Consider the following 16283-nt stretch of genomic DNA (forward strand, 5'->3'; position numbering starts at 1 on the left):
CTCTACCTCGTCTGCAGCCTCACCAGTCCCAGTAACGTGGTGTACCGCAAGGCTCTTGTGTGTGAAATTGTACAATGCTTTCACAAAGCTCATATTTGACAGACTAGACAAAATGGGCATTATGTATACAAATGATGCGGATGATACCCAAATACTCCTACCTATCACAGGCTGTTATGACACTGACGCCAACAACATCAATAAAATCTACCTTGCCATCCAGGCCTGGATGGCTCAAAATGAATTATGCCTCAACGATGACAAGACTGAGTTAATCTTAATAGGAAATAAATCTAAGTTAAATAACCTATCAAAACAATACAAATGTTTCATCATTGATGGCAATACTATCAATGTTGACAATGAAATAAAAACACTGGGGGGGGGTCTACATTGACTCTTCCCTCATCCTAACCAGACAGGTCAACGCCATTGTCTCGTCAGCAGCCTACACGTCTAAACTTATTAGATCTAGTAGACCTTTCCTCTCGACAGATAACAGTATCACCCTAGCAAGAGCATTGATCCTCTCGAGGATAGCTTATTGTAACTCTCTATTTGCGTGGTCTAGTACTAGAAACATCAAAAAACTTCAAATAGTATAGAGCTGTGTTGAATATACTTAAGAATAAGCACATTTTGTCAACTAGACAACACATCCACTGGCTTCCGGTCCAAGACAGGATCAAATTAAAAATCCTCACTCTCACCCACATATGTCTCACCAACAAAGCACCAGCTACCTCAGTTACCAAATTGTCAAAAATCAATCTAATAGACCCACTCAAACCTCATATGCCAACCTCATTGTTACACCACCGAGATTTAAGAGACAGAAAGCAGATGGGTCTAGCTTCCCAGTAGTAGCAGCCAAACTGTGGAACACCTTGCCATTACAACTAAGAAATTACCCCTCCCTCTGGTCATTCCGAAAATGCCTGAAAACCAGACTTTTCAGCCTTGACTCCCAACAATGAGACACCAGGCCTAGGCTGGACAGTCCACCACTAACCAACCGCCCAATCCCAAAAGGAAGACTTGTAGGCACACCTACCTACTTACTTATCACTGCCTGCAACTCCGAGTACTATTTGCCGCAAATAATAATCACTTATGCAGTAACCAGGTACAATATATATGTTATGCCTGTATCGTATTTCTGTACATGCGCATTATGTAAATGTTATGTGTAGTGCAACTGTTCCTGTTGAAGTACATCTCTGTAACCAATTTATTAAGTTCTAGCGCCTAGATGTCTCTTTGTTACATGCGCTTTATAAATGTCAAATAAATAAATAAATCCCTGCATTTAGTTGAGATGCCTGCCTGCCCTCCAGTCCCGCCTCCCATACCTAGGGAGCTTGGGGAGGGCCAGTGAGTTTCTAGCTCACAGGGTTGTGCAGAGACTGCAGGGGGAAAGGGTGGAGCCCGGAGACATGATAGGAAGACCAACTTTTCTTCCTGTACCTAAATAATGTCTTCAAAATTTCCCCAATGTTGCATGAGGTGAGGACTGGTGGTATTAGCCCTGACAGAAGGTTGATACAGAGCATACATACATATATTTATATATCAAAATCCAAAGACACGCCTTCGACTCTTGGCAGTGAAATTGCAGAAAAAGGGTCGCTGATGCGAGATTACAAACAAAGTCCTTTAATGGCAGAACATCCTCATGTTCAGGGGGATAAAAACAGCAGACAAAACATGAAGGTTTTCACTGCACACTTGTAGGTTGCTCACATACCATATAGGGGGGGGGACACACACACACACACACACACACACACACACACACACACACACACACACACACACACACACACACACACACACACACACACACACACACACACACACACACACACACACACACACACACACACACACACACACACACACACACACACACACACACACACACACACACACACACACACACACACACACACACACACACACACACACACACACACACACACACACACACACACACACACACACACACACACACACACACACACACACACACACACACACACACACACACACACACACACACACACACACACACACACACACACACACACACACACACACACCCCCCCCCCCCCCCCCCCCCCCCCAAAAAGTGGTCTTGTTTTTGTCACAAGGGATATATATCTATGAAAGCACCATGGAAACATGTTGTCTCAGAAATCCCCACTAACTCTGTATGCCAACCCTTAAAGCAGAAGGGAAGCCTCTGAGCAGTCATGAATAATGTTTTTTGGGTCCAAGAATGTAATTTAAATATATGTTCGATTAAGAGTCACTGACAAAAAAGTACCCTATCACTCCCCCTGCTCCAAGCCTCTCTGACTGTCTGTTACTGTTGCAGATTACGTGTGCTGTAGTACTGTGCAGTATGTGTTTAAAACCTGTAAAAAGAAATAGACAAATGGAAGTTTATCAGCATGATTTATGTATTAATCCTCTTAGAAATAGGAGAGGAACAGATTCCTGCATCTAAAATGCGGAAAATTGAAAATATTGGACTGTTTAAAAATGGTACATTCCTCAATGTTGAATGGGAAAGAGCTGAAGCCAGGCCTCCCACATTCGACATTGTTGCAAATGGACCGTTCCGAGCTGCATGCCAGGAAAAGATCTAAAGAGATGTGAGAGTTGAGTCACTGGGTGACTGACAGAAAGTACTGTGGCTCTGGAAAGCTCTCTCATGCCTAGATCCCTCTCCTGGACCACCAAACATAGGTCCCAGCTGTCTACAGCCATCTCCCCATCCAGGTAGTCCCGCAGGCTGCAACCTTTAGGTCCCATTACTGAGATTTCATGCCTTTCTCCTCCAGTTTAGGATGGCCTGCCGGTGATTTGCCTGTGAAACGAACAGTGTATTTCCCTCAGGTCAAAGGGGAACCGGCACCAAGAGTAAACATATCCTCGGTGTTGGCACCAGAGCAGCGCAATAGAGCTGATGTGCCCCTCTCTGCACCCCAAACATCAGCAAAGCCCCCCAGTCTTGTAGGTTCGGCCATGCTGCATCCTGTTCCTCAGAGGTGAGTGAGATCCCAGAGTGCCCTTTAGGAAGCACCCTGTAAAGATTTGTCACTTCAGGGCACCTGGGCTAAGAAAAGCTGTGGGCAGGTGTGCTGTAAACTGCAAACCGACAAAGCAGAGAACGGTCCATAATATAAACTGTGCGGGTTTTAAAGTGTGCACTATCTGATTCTTTTTCATTGCAAACCATGAATTAACACTGCAGACTGCAGCTGCAAGCCCCTGTTGCCTTAGGCAGATACTTCCTCCCTTTCTCCTTTCTGTAAATGTTTTTCTTCCGTTACTGGGTTAAGCAAGACTGACTTCCCTGTACCGAACACTGTCCCTCAAATACCTCACTTTTTCAAACACTCTGGAAGGAACTGTGCGAGCTTTAGTCCTGGGAAGGGTTGTAGTGAATTAATCTGTGGTGGAGTGAAAGAAGACAGGTGTGATTTATGAAGTGTCAGTGAATTCCTAAAGGGAACCTGAGTGTATTTGTATAATAGTTAGACTCAAGCCATTACTTGTTTCCGATTAAGGTATAAAATAATAAGAAAAGGTTTTAAACCACCGTTCTGAGTAAGTGTATTTGTGAGTAACTGTGTCTTGCCGAAGGGTTTCTTGGAAAACCCCTCAAACCACCAAGTGGAGGCACACCATTCACTCACTCTGGTGTTTGTGATGTAAGTTATGATTCCTGTGGTATACCACTATTTGTAACAACAGACTCCATTCCTCTACAGGTCCAGCACCATAGCACATCCACTTACATTTTAGAATACAAAGGGGGTGGTGCAGATGCATCCTAATTTGGGTCAAAACAGCACTGCCATACCTGCCAAAGTCCCAGGGACCTTTGTGCCCGGGTAAAACCTTTTTTTGTCCCAATAAAACTGAGCCCCAGTGCTGCAGGTACTCAAAAGGTTAACATCAACTGTTATTGGGAGCACAAATTGCATGAGATGTCACAGAACATTGACTTGAGCTTGGTGTAGTGATCCTAGCACTGGTGTTACAGTAGGGGCAATGGCTGTATAAGAATATGTATCAGCCCTGACTGTGGAGGATAGTGCAGTGGAGCTGGCTATACGTGATGGTGCGGGAGCATTAGTGGGTGGATGCAGGGGATGGTGCTGAAGAATATACTATAAATTATATCTGAGGGATAGTACTGGGTACTGGGGTATGTTAGAAGAAGGAGATGGATCAGTTTCTGGTATGTTTAACAAGTGATGTATTTAATGTATAAGAAAATAGCCTTTCGAATGGATTGTTTCATCCAACGTATTCCACATCTTTGAAATGTAAACATTTTCGGCAGAGGGCGTCCTGCGTCAATGATGTCGGGTCGATGTCCCTCGAAGGACTGCGTCGAGGGCGACGTCACCGGATGGTATAAATAGGATGCACGGCGCCCGTATCCTCAGTTCCATTTTTTCCACAAACGTGTTGCTTTGTGAAACTCGACACGCCTCGTGTGTTTCATCGTTGAGATGTCCTTTTCTTCGACCCCTCCGACTCCGCTGTCTGGCTTCAAGATATGCCTGGACTGCAAGTCGAAAATGTCGATCACCGACCCACATCGCATTTGTTTGTGGTGCTTGGGCAAGAGTCACGACACTGACAACTGTTCAAAATGCCAGTCGCTGACTGCCAAGGCCTTGCAGGAGTGTAACGGAAGCTCCAGGTAGGTAGGGGTTCTAAGCCCAGTAAGTCCTGTGCTTCTAAATCAAAAACCAAAGGGGTGTCCACCGACGACTTGAGGGGTGACTCTCCGCATTGGGAGGAGGCCCGGGGTTCTCGGTTCCAGAGTGGTTCCCACTATTCTTCTTCCTTGTCGCGGCGATGTCAGAAGCGCTGTCACCGGTCACCTTCCCCGTCCTCCTCAAAGGATGGAGCCGCGAGGACACTGGCATGCCCGATTAAGTCCTTGACTACGCAGGAATGGGCTGCCTTTAAGGAGCAGATGTTGGCAATATTTAAATCACAGGGCACAGTTCTGGTCGCGCCGTCTAACAAAGCCGGCAAGGAACGGTCTCGTACTGTGGCTCGCACACCTTCGGGCTCGGGTCTGTGTCGTGACTCGCACCGGGAACCTTCAAGGTCCCGTTCAGACAAGGCTTCGGATAGTCGCAAGAGACGTGCCTCCAGGTCTTGGTCCTCATCTCCAGCGAGACCGTTGCAACCTGCTAAATGCTCGATGCTGGCGTCGACGCCTTGCGCTGTCAGCGTCGACGTCGAAGCCTTCAGCGCTCACAACGTCGAGGTTATCGACGCTTTCGGCGTCGAAGCATTTATCGCCTTCGTCGCCTTTGGGTATTTTTGCCCGCAATTTACCATTGGAGTATCCTGATCTAGTGGATCCTCCGAGGAAGGCTACCATGAAGTCTGTGAGGCCAGTATTGGACTCCAGGCCCTCTTCTGTCCCCAGGCCAGGGTTTCAACTCCCTCTGGACGACATATATGAAGAGAAAGAAAGGTCTGAATTTGAGTACCCTGTTGAGCATGATGTGCCTCCAGTCTTTTCTGGAGAAAGTCAATTGGAGGAGTTGAGGCAAACCCTTCATGATGCCATTGGGTTGGACACTTCTCCGGAAGTGGAATTTGGCAGGCCTGAGCCTGGAGTTCATGCTGAGTCGTCATACAGGCGGCTCATGGCTAGAGTATCTGGGCTGGTCCAGTCCTCCCGAAGACTTTGTGCAGGATGATCTAACGGACATTTTAGATCAAGGTCCGTCCTCTGACCCGGTGTTACCTTTTCACCTCACTTTACAGAAAAGGGTGGCAGCTGCTTGGCAGTCACCGGAATCTCTTCCGGCTGTTAATAAGTCAATGACAAAAAAGCACCTCCCTTCTGTTAGCGACCCCAGCTATTTATCCACTCACCCCAGTCCCGAGAGTTTGGTGGTTCAGGCGGCTACGGCGACCTCGAGGCAGGCAGCGTACCCTACCAACCCTCCTGATAGGGATGACAAACGCTTTGACTGTTGGGCTCGGAAGGTATTTTCTGCAGGGAGCATGGCATTGAAAACTTCCAACTCCACTTGTGCCTTAGCAAGGTTTTCACACTCTCTGTGGAACTGTTTCTCTAGCGGCTGAGCATATTCCCGAGGGGGAAGAAAGGGATGGGTTCCTTGTTCTCGTGCAGGATTGCAAGGATGCCATGTGCGAATCCCTTCCTTCGGGTTTGGATATGGCCGACCGTGTTAGCCGGTACATGGCTGCGAGCACCGTTATACGCAGGTTTCCGTGGTTGCCGAAGTCGGGTTTTGCCCTGGATGTGCAAGCCCGTCTTTTGAACATGCCCTTTGATGGTGCACATTTGTTTGGCAACAAGGCTGACGAGAGCCTTGAGAGGTTGCAGACCTCGAAAGCTGTGCCAAAATCTTTAAGCGCAGCTGTGCATCAACCTCCGCCTTTTCGTCCTAGGGGATGTTAGGAAAGATTTCTTAATTGTGGGCAATTTTCCTTCCAAGTGGCAACCCCGAAACTTTTTGCTGTTGTTTTCACCGTGATCTAGACTTTGCCAGAGAAGTGCAGCCTTCTGCCGCACTCCTCTGGGCTTTCGCTCCATTCTTACGGGGAAACTGACATGCCCTTAAAACAGTCAGTACCGGGAAACGTTGTTTTCCATAGTTCTTGTTATCATGTTGCAGCTTTCGCGCAACATGACACAAGAGGGCACTGTAAGATAAATCACTGCTCTCTTGGGTCTCTAGTCTTCTACAGGCCGTAGACACTCTCTTTGGATTGTTAAGAAACGGTGCAAGTGAATCACGGACGGGACTGGTGGCAGCGATCGTTTCTTTGTGTTTTGAGCTCCTTTTGGCTGTTTAAGCGCGTTTCTCGCGCTTAACCCAAAATGGTGGCCTGGCTTCCAAAATGGCCAGACCACGAGGCTCTTTGTCCTACCCGCTGACCGTCTTGCCCCTTCACCTTCCCCACGTCGAGCCGACCTGGGGCCTTCCTTATTTGGGCACGTACTTTCCCGCGAAACACAGATGCTTTCGCGGGCTTCTACAGGCCTTGTGTGTGCCTCCAGGATGTGGGCTGGGATGTCTGGTCCCAATACACATCCTGGGTGCCAGAGAGTCTAGTGTGTCGTGAATGCCTGGGACCACCGTGGTCCGTGATAGGTCCACGTATGGTGTGAGTGTTTTGTGAGCAGAACTCCCATTGGGTCCTCTCCATTTTGGCGCAAAGGGAACCGTGGATAAGAGGAGGCTGGAAACACCACTACCATGTCGATTTCCTGAGTTCTCACGAACAAAGGGATACAGGAGCCAAGTATCCTGCAACTACGAGGCTGAACCGAGGAATCGCTGGTGACCCGCTGAAGGACTTCTCCTCTGCACTGCTGTCGCTTTGTGAAACCCTTTCTACCTCCGATCGAACGAGAAAGCCTGTACTGGTACTTCGACCCTTTGGAATAGTGGGAACAACTATTCTCGGCATCTTCACCATCTCCTGCACGTAAGCCTTTGGAAGTGTCTCTAGGCCACCCAGTGGACTGACCAGCCTACCCAGGAGTCTTGCTCTGTAACCGCCATCAGGTTGTGATGTATTCCGAGTCCTTGACACTCTCACACGATTCGTACACTTGGCATTCCCAGGTCTGAAGTGAGAAGTGTACATTGGGCTGAAATACACACGGCCGCTCCGTTGCCCTGCTGTGGTAACAAACTGTGCGAGTTCGCTGCGTTTCCTCAAACTCTAACTTCTGCTGCCACGGAATCTACACGACGCCGAGACGTCCCCTGGTCGCATCCGAACCTACCAGCACTGAAACTGACGCGGAGAAGCCTGGGTCTGCCCGCATCGGGGACCGGTGAGCCGCAACACTAGGAACTGGTCACCCTCCTGCAGTAGCCCGTAGCTTTTCCTTGCTGTGTTAAACAGCACACCTTTTTCGCACTCACGCTCTGCTTCTGCCTGCAAGTGGAGGCCGCGCTTGAGTAGCGGAGATCTGTTCGTCCTCCTTTGTTCACCACTCTGAACTGCCTGACGTCCATGTAGAGACTCCCCTTGGCCCATCGGCACCAGCGTGTGCAGGTACTCTTGAGCACAAGGCTCCACTCTTCGTAGGGCTCTGACTTCCTTTTAGTTAGGTGGCCTCTGAAGGCGAACTGGGTCTAAACGATTACTTGCACTGCCTGTTTTCTTCCCCATCTAGGTGGTCTGCATTTTTCGTGCTTCTAACTCGTTAGACCCTTCAGTAATTGTATATATATTGTATTTGATTGTGATGTGTTGGTTTACTTGAGTTTTATTGTGATTTCTTGCTACGGTCAATGTTACAAAGGCCTTGTAATAAATGTGTCTATATTTTTAATATAACACCTGCTTGGAGTAATTTGTAAGTGTCCTTGCTTTGTGTGCTCATTGCGGGCTTTCAGTCACCCTCACCCCTCTTGAGACCTAGTCATGACCACCGCGATCGCTACCTTGATTGGTCTGGCTTGTCCAGAGGTTACCCTGTTCCAAGAAACTAGGCTGGCCTTCTGAACCTCTGCCCCTCCAGGACAGAGTTCAGAAATCCATCTTAACAGGGGACAGCAGTGGAGGGGAGGTTCTTTTCGTTACTACTCCTCCTTTGGTAGAACGAGAGGGGCCGCCATTCAAAAGGGATCAGCGAAAAAGTACCCGTGTTGGTTGGGGAAATAGAGGTGCAAGAGCCCCTCAAGCAGCTACCCCTTTGCCTTCAGGCACTGTTGCAGCCACTTCCAAACAGTGATGAGGCCATGTCCCATGGTTCGCCGGTTGGGGGCAGACTGTCTCAGCATCTCGAAGAATGGCAAGCCATTACTTCAGATGCGTGGGTTCTAGATACCATAGCCCACGGCTACTGCCTTCCCTTCCTACAGCGGCCTCACGACAATCCACCGGTGAAACTCTTTGAAGCTTCCAGATCCGCTCCTTGTGCAGAAAATCTTAACCCTGCTGGAGAAAGGCACTATAGAACTGGTGCCTGTAGCGGAGAGGAACAAGGGATGGTATTCCCCTTATTTTTTGATTCCCAAGAAAGACGGGGGATTGAGACCCATCCTGGACTTGCCTTGGTTGAACAAACCTCTCAGGAAGGACAAGTTCAAGATGGCTACTCTTTCTCAAGTCCTCCAGGCCCTTCAGCTTTAGGATTGGCTGGTGTCTCTGGACCTACAGGATGCTTACTTTCATGTGCTGATTCATCCCAAGCACAGAAAATACTTGAGGTTTGTGGCTGGAGACTCGCACTCTCAGTTTCGGGTCCTGCCGTTCGGATTGACCTCTGCCCGATGGTCTTCACCAAGTTCATGGTGGTGGTGGCGGCAGCATACCTCAAGCGAGGGGGGGATTCACCTATATCGAATTCTTAAGGTTGCTCGGCCTCATGGCATACTGCATTCTTCTGGTGCTGGAGGCCAGGCTGAGGATTAGATCCCTGCAATGGGTCCTCAAGATGCAGTGGACTCAGTTCTCAGGCAAGATGTCGGACCCCTTTCAGATTCCACTCTCGGTCTCCCTGGATCTTCTGTGGTGGGCCAACAAAGCGAATCTGATGAAGGGGGAGCCATTTTGGCAACCTTGGCTGAAGGTGACTGTAGTGACGGATGTTTCCCTCACTGGATGGGGCGCTCATGCCGACGACTTGACCGCCAGCAGTCGTTGGTCTCCGTCGGAGTCCAAACTCCACATCAACCGGTTAGAGCTGAGGGCCATCAGGCTGGCCTTGAGTGCTTTTCTGCCAGCTGTGCGGGGGAGGAGTGTCCTAATCATGACGGTCAACACGATGGCCATGCATTACCTCAACAAAAAAGGGGGGTGTAGGGTCACTCCCGTTGTGCAGAGAGGCAATGCAGCTCTGGTTCTGGGCCATCCAGCAGGGAATTTTGGTCTCAGCAGTTCATCTGGCCGGAGACGAAAATGCGGCGGTGGACACTCTGAGCAGGCAGAGCACAATCAATCATGAGTGGGAGTTCGCTTAGGAAGTCCTTCAGGAGGTCTTCGCCCTTTGGGGTACCCCACAAGTGGATCTCTTATCCACCACTGCCAACCGGAAGTGCGAGAGATTCTGCTCAAAGGAAGTTCCTCCGAGAGGAGCCTTAGGAGATGCGTTCGTAGTGGATTGGTCCTTCCCACTGCTGTACGCGTTTCCTCCAGTCCCCGTCATTCCTCAAGTGTTGCAGAGGTTACGGAGGTTCGGTTCCCACATGATCCTCATTGCTCCAGATTGGACCAGGAGAGCATGGTACCCGGACCTCCTAGAAATGTCCATCTGCCCTCCACGCCGTCTTCCCTATCGTGAGGATCTGCTCTTGTGCGAGGGAGGCCACGTTCTCCATCAAGAGGTCAAGACTCTCAACCTTCATGCTTGGCATCTGAAAGGTTGAGATATAAGGATTGGGACCTCCCAGATGACATGATGGAGGTGTTGCTTTCGGCCAGGAGACCAGCAACAAAATCTCTGTTACGTTGCCATTGGCGTAGAGGACACAATGGTGATCCTTTTCAGTGCTCCATTCCTATGGTTTTGTCTTTCTTACTTTCTTTAGCCCACAGGGGCCTTCAAGTTAGTACCATTAAGAGTTACCTGGTGGCGCTGTCTATATTCAAGCGCTCGTCTAAAGAATGTTTTTACTTTAAGATTCCTTTGATTTCTCAATTTCTCAAGGACTGACTAATGTGTTCGCACCATCCCCTTTCCAGGTGCCGGTTTGGGATTTCAATTTGGTTTTGAAATTTCTCATGGGTGCTCTGTTTGAACCTTTGCACTCTTGTCCTTTGAGATTATTGTCCTTCAAGGCCGTGTTCTTGGTTGCGGTTACTTTCGCTCGCAGAGTGAGTGAATTGCAGGCACTTTCCTCTAAGCCACCCTTAACTGTGTTCCACAAGGACAAGGTAGTACTTAGGGTACGTCCGTCCTTTCTACCTAAGGTAGTTTCTGAATTCCATTTGAGTCAGAAGGTAGTTCTGACTTCGTTCTATCCTCCTCCTCATCCTGGTAAGGAAGAGGAACGGCTCCATAGGTTGGATCCTAGGAGAGCTTTGAGCTTTTACTTTTCTAGAATGTCCAGGGTCAGAGTGGACGATCAACTCTTTGTAGGATATGCTGGTCCTTGATTGGGCCAGGCTGTTACCAAACAGACCTTGTCCAGGTGGACTATCCTCACCATTACGGAGCGTTACCGATTGGTGGGTAAGGACCCTCCTGAGGGGTTGCGAGCTCATTCCACTAGGGGCGTGGCTACTTCCACCGCTCTCCAACGGGGCGTTCCTATTAGGAATATTTGTGATGTTGCTACATGGCTTTGCTCCACACCTTTGTGAAACATTACTCCCTGGATACGATCCATGGTCAGGGTATGGCCTTTGGGAAGGCGGTTCTTTATTCTGCCATCTAATTGGGTACTCAATTCTTTTCCCTCCTCTATTTACTGGTACTGCTTTGGGAGTCTGTCAAAGATGTGGAATACGTTGGAGGACACAATCCATTCGAAGCGCAAGTTACTTACCAACTGGTAACGTTCTTTCGACTGGATGTTCCTCCAATGTATTCCACATCGCCCTCCCAGCCTGCCCCTCTGGAAAATTTCCTATGCGATTGCAGCTTACATTTCTGGAAGGCTATGTGCAGTCAAGCAGGGATTGGATTGGTGCCAAACGTTCTGGGGGGAAAACTTAAACTGAGGCTACGGGTGCCGTGTGTCCTATTTATAACATCCGGTGACGTCGGCACCGATGGAGGCCTTCGAGGGACAACGACCCAATGTCATCGACGCAGGACGCCCTCTGCCGAAAAAATTTCCAAAGTGCACAGCTGTGGACATTCATTGTCAAAGATGTGGAATACGTTGGGGGAACATCCAGTCGAAAGAACATTACCAGTTTGTAAGTAACTTGTTCTTCTATCCCTATTCGATAGGTTTAAAAAAACTAACTAGTCTGCTCATAGTCAGTAGTGAAGTCCAAAAAGTAAACGGTCTGCCCAGTCTCTAAGCTAATCTTATCTGACCCTACCACTAATAGAAAACAAAAAGACCAGGAGAATTACTCCGTTCTCCTGGCTAGGCTTTTCCAGCTCTAGTAGATGATTTTGAAATAGTTCATAGCTATTTCTTGGATTAATTTGTTCAGTTCCTCTCAGGGACTTTTCCACCTTTCTGGCTTTCCTTTTCCTTTTGTAGAGAAACGTTGTCATCACGCTGTGTTTGGGTTCTGATACTTTCATACTTTGATTTCTTGAAATGTCTCTTTGAAGTTCCCTTTCTCCAATATTTTAGGAGATGTAAGAAACCTGAGGGTATTCTCACTCCTACTCCCCCAGAATCCTCTTCTCAGATGGCCTGGGAAAGACCATCGCTTTTGGATCCTGACCCTGGGGCTGGAGAAGGAAGGAAGGATCACCTGGGTGGAGGGTCCTTGGGGATTTGGAGTAAGCCAACTCCCTTCATTTCCCCACATTTTATCTCTGACAATACTAGAACGAGGAAGAGGCAACTGAGAGTGATGAACTCTAAAAACCCTTTTAACCACTCAAGTACTGGGACGAGGAAAATGACTGCAGAGTACTGTGGGAGTCTGGCATGTCCCTTTAATTATAGTCAGGCAAGCCCAATTGAGGATCCACACATGCAACCTGTCAAGTGGTTGAAGTTGTATAAAGAGGGAGCCAGTGAACAGCATGGAGAGCAACAAGGAGGCTTGTGTGGGGGAGACCAGCAGGGGACCCTTTTCATGAGAAGGCAGCCGTTTTGAGGAGGAGCCAGGACGCCGGCCAAGCACAGAGAACCTGTGAAGCCCAAGGCGAGTGAGGCCGTTAGGCTTTCACAGGTGTGGGAGCCTCTTTGTCGAGGAACAAGCAGCTGGAGCTGCGAGCAAGCAGGAAAGAAGACGCCGTCCACATCCGTCATGAGGCAGCGCAGCTACCGGCGTGTGCAAGATAGCAACCGGTGTCGAGCAGGGCTCACAGAAGCTGACCTGCCAACCTGAGAAGTAGAAGGGAAGCAGCAGGAGCCTCTGAGGAGGAACGCCGAGGACGTTGAGTGTCATGGGGGGAGCCACTCGAAAGCGGGGGTGCTCCTAGACGGCTGCGCATACGTAATGAAGTACTGAACTAAGTGGATTCTTGAAATTAAGCATATCGAATGCATATTGAATACCAAATTGAATGGAAATTTGAAATTAAGCATATTAAACGCATGTTGAGTACAGAACTGAATGGAAACTTGAAATTAAGCATATTGCATGCATATTGAATACTGAATTGAATGGAAACTTGAAAGTAAATAGAATATATATTGAATACCAAAATTAATGAAACCTTGAAATTAAGTAGATTGAATACGGAATTGAATAAAGTGAACTTTATGTGTTCAAAGCAAATAACAGATGACAGTCAAAGGGAAAGTGCGCATGCGAAAGCAATCTGTGGAAGAGAGTGCAAGTGTGAAAGAGTGCCATAGAAAGGTGGGGCATAAACAAGACCACCATAAAGTGAACTTTGTGAGTGACTGCAGTGCGGCAAGGCCAAAGACTGGCAAGAGGTGTGTGACACGTTATGGCAGAGCCAAGAGGTTAACCAGGAGGAACCAGAGGAGTGTAAAAACTGCACTTAGAGCCAAGAGGCCGACAAAGAGAAATTAAGTGAATGTAACTGTACACAGGTGCAAGTGCAGAAGAACCTTTGTGGGTTGAAGAGCCTAGGGATCCTGGTTGCGCGACCTGTGGTGGATGGACCGTGTGGTCTGACAAGTGCGCCTAGACCAGTGAGCCCGGAATTGTGAAAAACAAAGATATTGTGAAACAAACCAAGGAGAAGCACTGCAAGTGAACTGGTGATGCAATCCAGAAGGAGAGTCAGGTTGACCTTGAGTTGTGTTAAACTTTTAGCTTGAAAAGACTGAAACAAGTACATGTGGCTGAGTTAAAGTCTTGGGGATGGAAACCCTGAGACTTGAGGAACTGCAAGTGTTGTCTTGAGACCGAAGCCTCAAGACCCTTTTCTTTTGAACTGTGCTGCTTGGAACTTGGAGAAGGGAACTCCAAGAATTGTGTGGAACTGTATTGCCCTGAATGTGAGAAAAGTAATCTTGTATATGTACTGGGATGAGTAGGCTGAGTGTGCCATTGGTCCATGTATCTGCTCTCAAGTCTCCCGCCTCTTCCGTTAACTTCCTTCTTACAGCCTAGCATCACAAGGTCTTTTTCCAGGATTAGTACGACACTTGGAACCAGAACAGCTCCTGTGTTTACTCTGACTCTTATTTGTTCTTCCTCGTGGTTCTGCGGAGCCCGCACTGCAGCGGTGTCGGCATTGTTCCTGGACTGGACAGTCCACCTTTCACGGGTCACGTCACCGTTCACTCGTTAATCCTTCTCTCGGGACTTCCTTTGCCTGCACAGCTCGGCCGTCTGTTTACTCTGTGCCTCCTGATTACGCCCACTTGCCAGACCCTCCCAACAGAGGATTTCCTGGTACTCCGCAGCATCCACCTTGTCGCAGAATCAAATTACATGGGTCTCATTCATCTTCATGAGTCCTTTCTCCCTTTCTGTTGAGCATTCTCCCTTGCTCATTCATTCTTCATCGTCACAGTTTGGTTGACTTCCCACCATTTTGCGATCAGCATTATTCGTTCACCTCTCTTCATCTTCTCAGTATTCTTATCAGTTGCTTCTTCAAGTTGAATGCTGTTGCTAATATTGCAATAACAAACAGTGGCTTGTTCTGATGGACTTCTCTGAAGTCTGGATGTTATTGTTGGCCCACAAGATAGGGCCTCACAAGGAAGTGCTCCCCTCTGGTGAGAAGTTATGAACACCTGTGATTCGTCACAGTACCTTGCTGCTCACTGACATTTGGTTTTGTAATTTGTAGGAGATGCTCCAGGGCAGATGGCAGAGCCCACAACAGAGGTCTGAATCCAAGAACCAAGAGCTAGACAGAAAGACGCATCATCATCAGTCCTCAAAGAGTAAAACTACCAATGGAAGAGAACATGTGTCTGGGAAAATTGAACAGGTAAAGATGACCGCAGTCTGTGGCAATATGGAATAGCACACAGTGGCAAGTGTGACTGGCCATCCCTAGCTTTAGGGCATGGTATGTAGAAGCATTGGCTGTGGACGGTGTCAGAGTACCTCTGTCTGTGGGGGATCGCATAGTAGCCATGGATGTGATCTGTAAAGTAGTAGCAGATTTTGAAAATGTGTCTATAATTGTTAGCTGTGAATGATGGCTTATGGCTGAAGGGGAGGATGTGATAGTGGTGGCCGTGAAGGTTAATTTAGCCGAGCTTCATGTAGGAAGACTGACTGTATGATATGGTGTACAGCAGCTTTCATGAGTCAATGCAGGGGTGATTGTCATGAGAATTATGTGGTGTAGTGAGTGAGGGTGTAGGAATGCTGTCTGGGGATGGTATAGTTGTGCTGGCTCTGGCTGCATTATATGATAGTGAAACACTGGTTGTGGGGGATGTAGAAGTAATGGCAGCTGTATAGTGTTGTAGAAAATCAGATGGTTGTGAGTGGTTTAAGAGCTGTAATAGTCCAGGTTGGTGTCGGCACATTGAATTTGAAGGCTCTGTAAAAGGGATGACATTGGCAACCACATATACCAGTCACTGATATATGTGTTGGTATTTTGTAGGAGATGCTGCTGGGCAGAATACAGAGCCCACAGAGCAGATCTGAATATAAGTCTCATTCAAAAACTAAAACTACCAGAGAAAGAGAAAAAGCGTCCCAAGAAATGGAACAGGAGAATGTAAGTGACGAAGGGACTCACTAGCTGAGAGGCTGGTCTTGTCCACTTGTGCATCCAATTTCCATGATGGTACTATGCCACTTTTCTCATAGAATGTCAGAAGTGCTAGCTTTCGGAGATACGGAATGAGTGCTATTTGATGAATCCTGCGGAGTCCTCACAAAGACCCTTCCTAAAGTCTCCTCCCAGGTGGCCAGTGAAAGGCAGAAGCTTCCTGATCATGGGGGTGGTATTACCAGGAGGATCACCTTGGAGGAGAAGGGCCCCAGGGGAACAGGAGGACTCAGTTGGGTGAGACGCAGTATTGGTCTTCCTCTAGAAGAAATATCAATGATTCCAAAATATGTAATTACTTGCTATCAGAGAGAGCTTTTAACTTCCCAAGTTGATTATCTTAATGTGGGTGAAAACATTCATAACCACTTATGCATTGGGAGAAATGAAACCCTTTTTAAAACAAGTGAAATTCATAGATGTGAAAGCTCCCATAATTCCC

General features: G+C 48.0%; 1 protein-coding gene across 3 annotated transcripts in view; it reads left to right on the top strand.

The window, feature by feature from the left end:
* LOC138513728 (peptidyl-prolyl cis-trans isomerase G-like) overlaps positions 1-16283 on the top strand; it is a 400359-nt gene that overhangs the window by 268997 nt on the left and 115079 nt on the right. For all 3 annotated transcript variants that reach the window (XM_069628805.1, XM_069628807.1, XM_069628806.1), the window contains one exon: positions 14897-15040. In XM_069628805.1, coding sequence (XP_069484906.1) covers positions 14897-15040 — 144 coding nt within the window. The remainder of the gene's footprint in view (positions 1-14896; positions 15041-16283) is intronic.

Source organism: Ambystoma mexicanum, chromosome 12, assembly GCF_040938575.1.
Source record: "Ambystoma mexicanum isolate Mex_15411 chromosome 12, UKY_AmexF1_1, whole genome shotgun sequence".
NCBI classification, from domain to species: Eukaryota; Metazoa; Chordata; class Amphibia; order Caudata; family Ambystomatidae; genus Ambystoma; species Ambystoma mexicanum.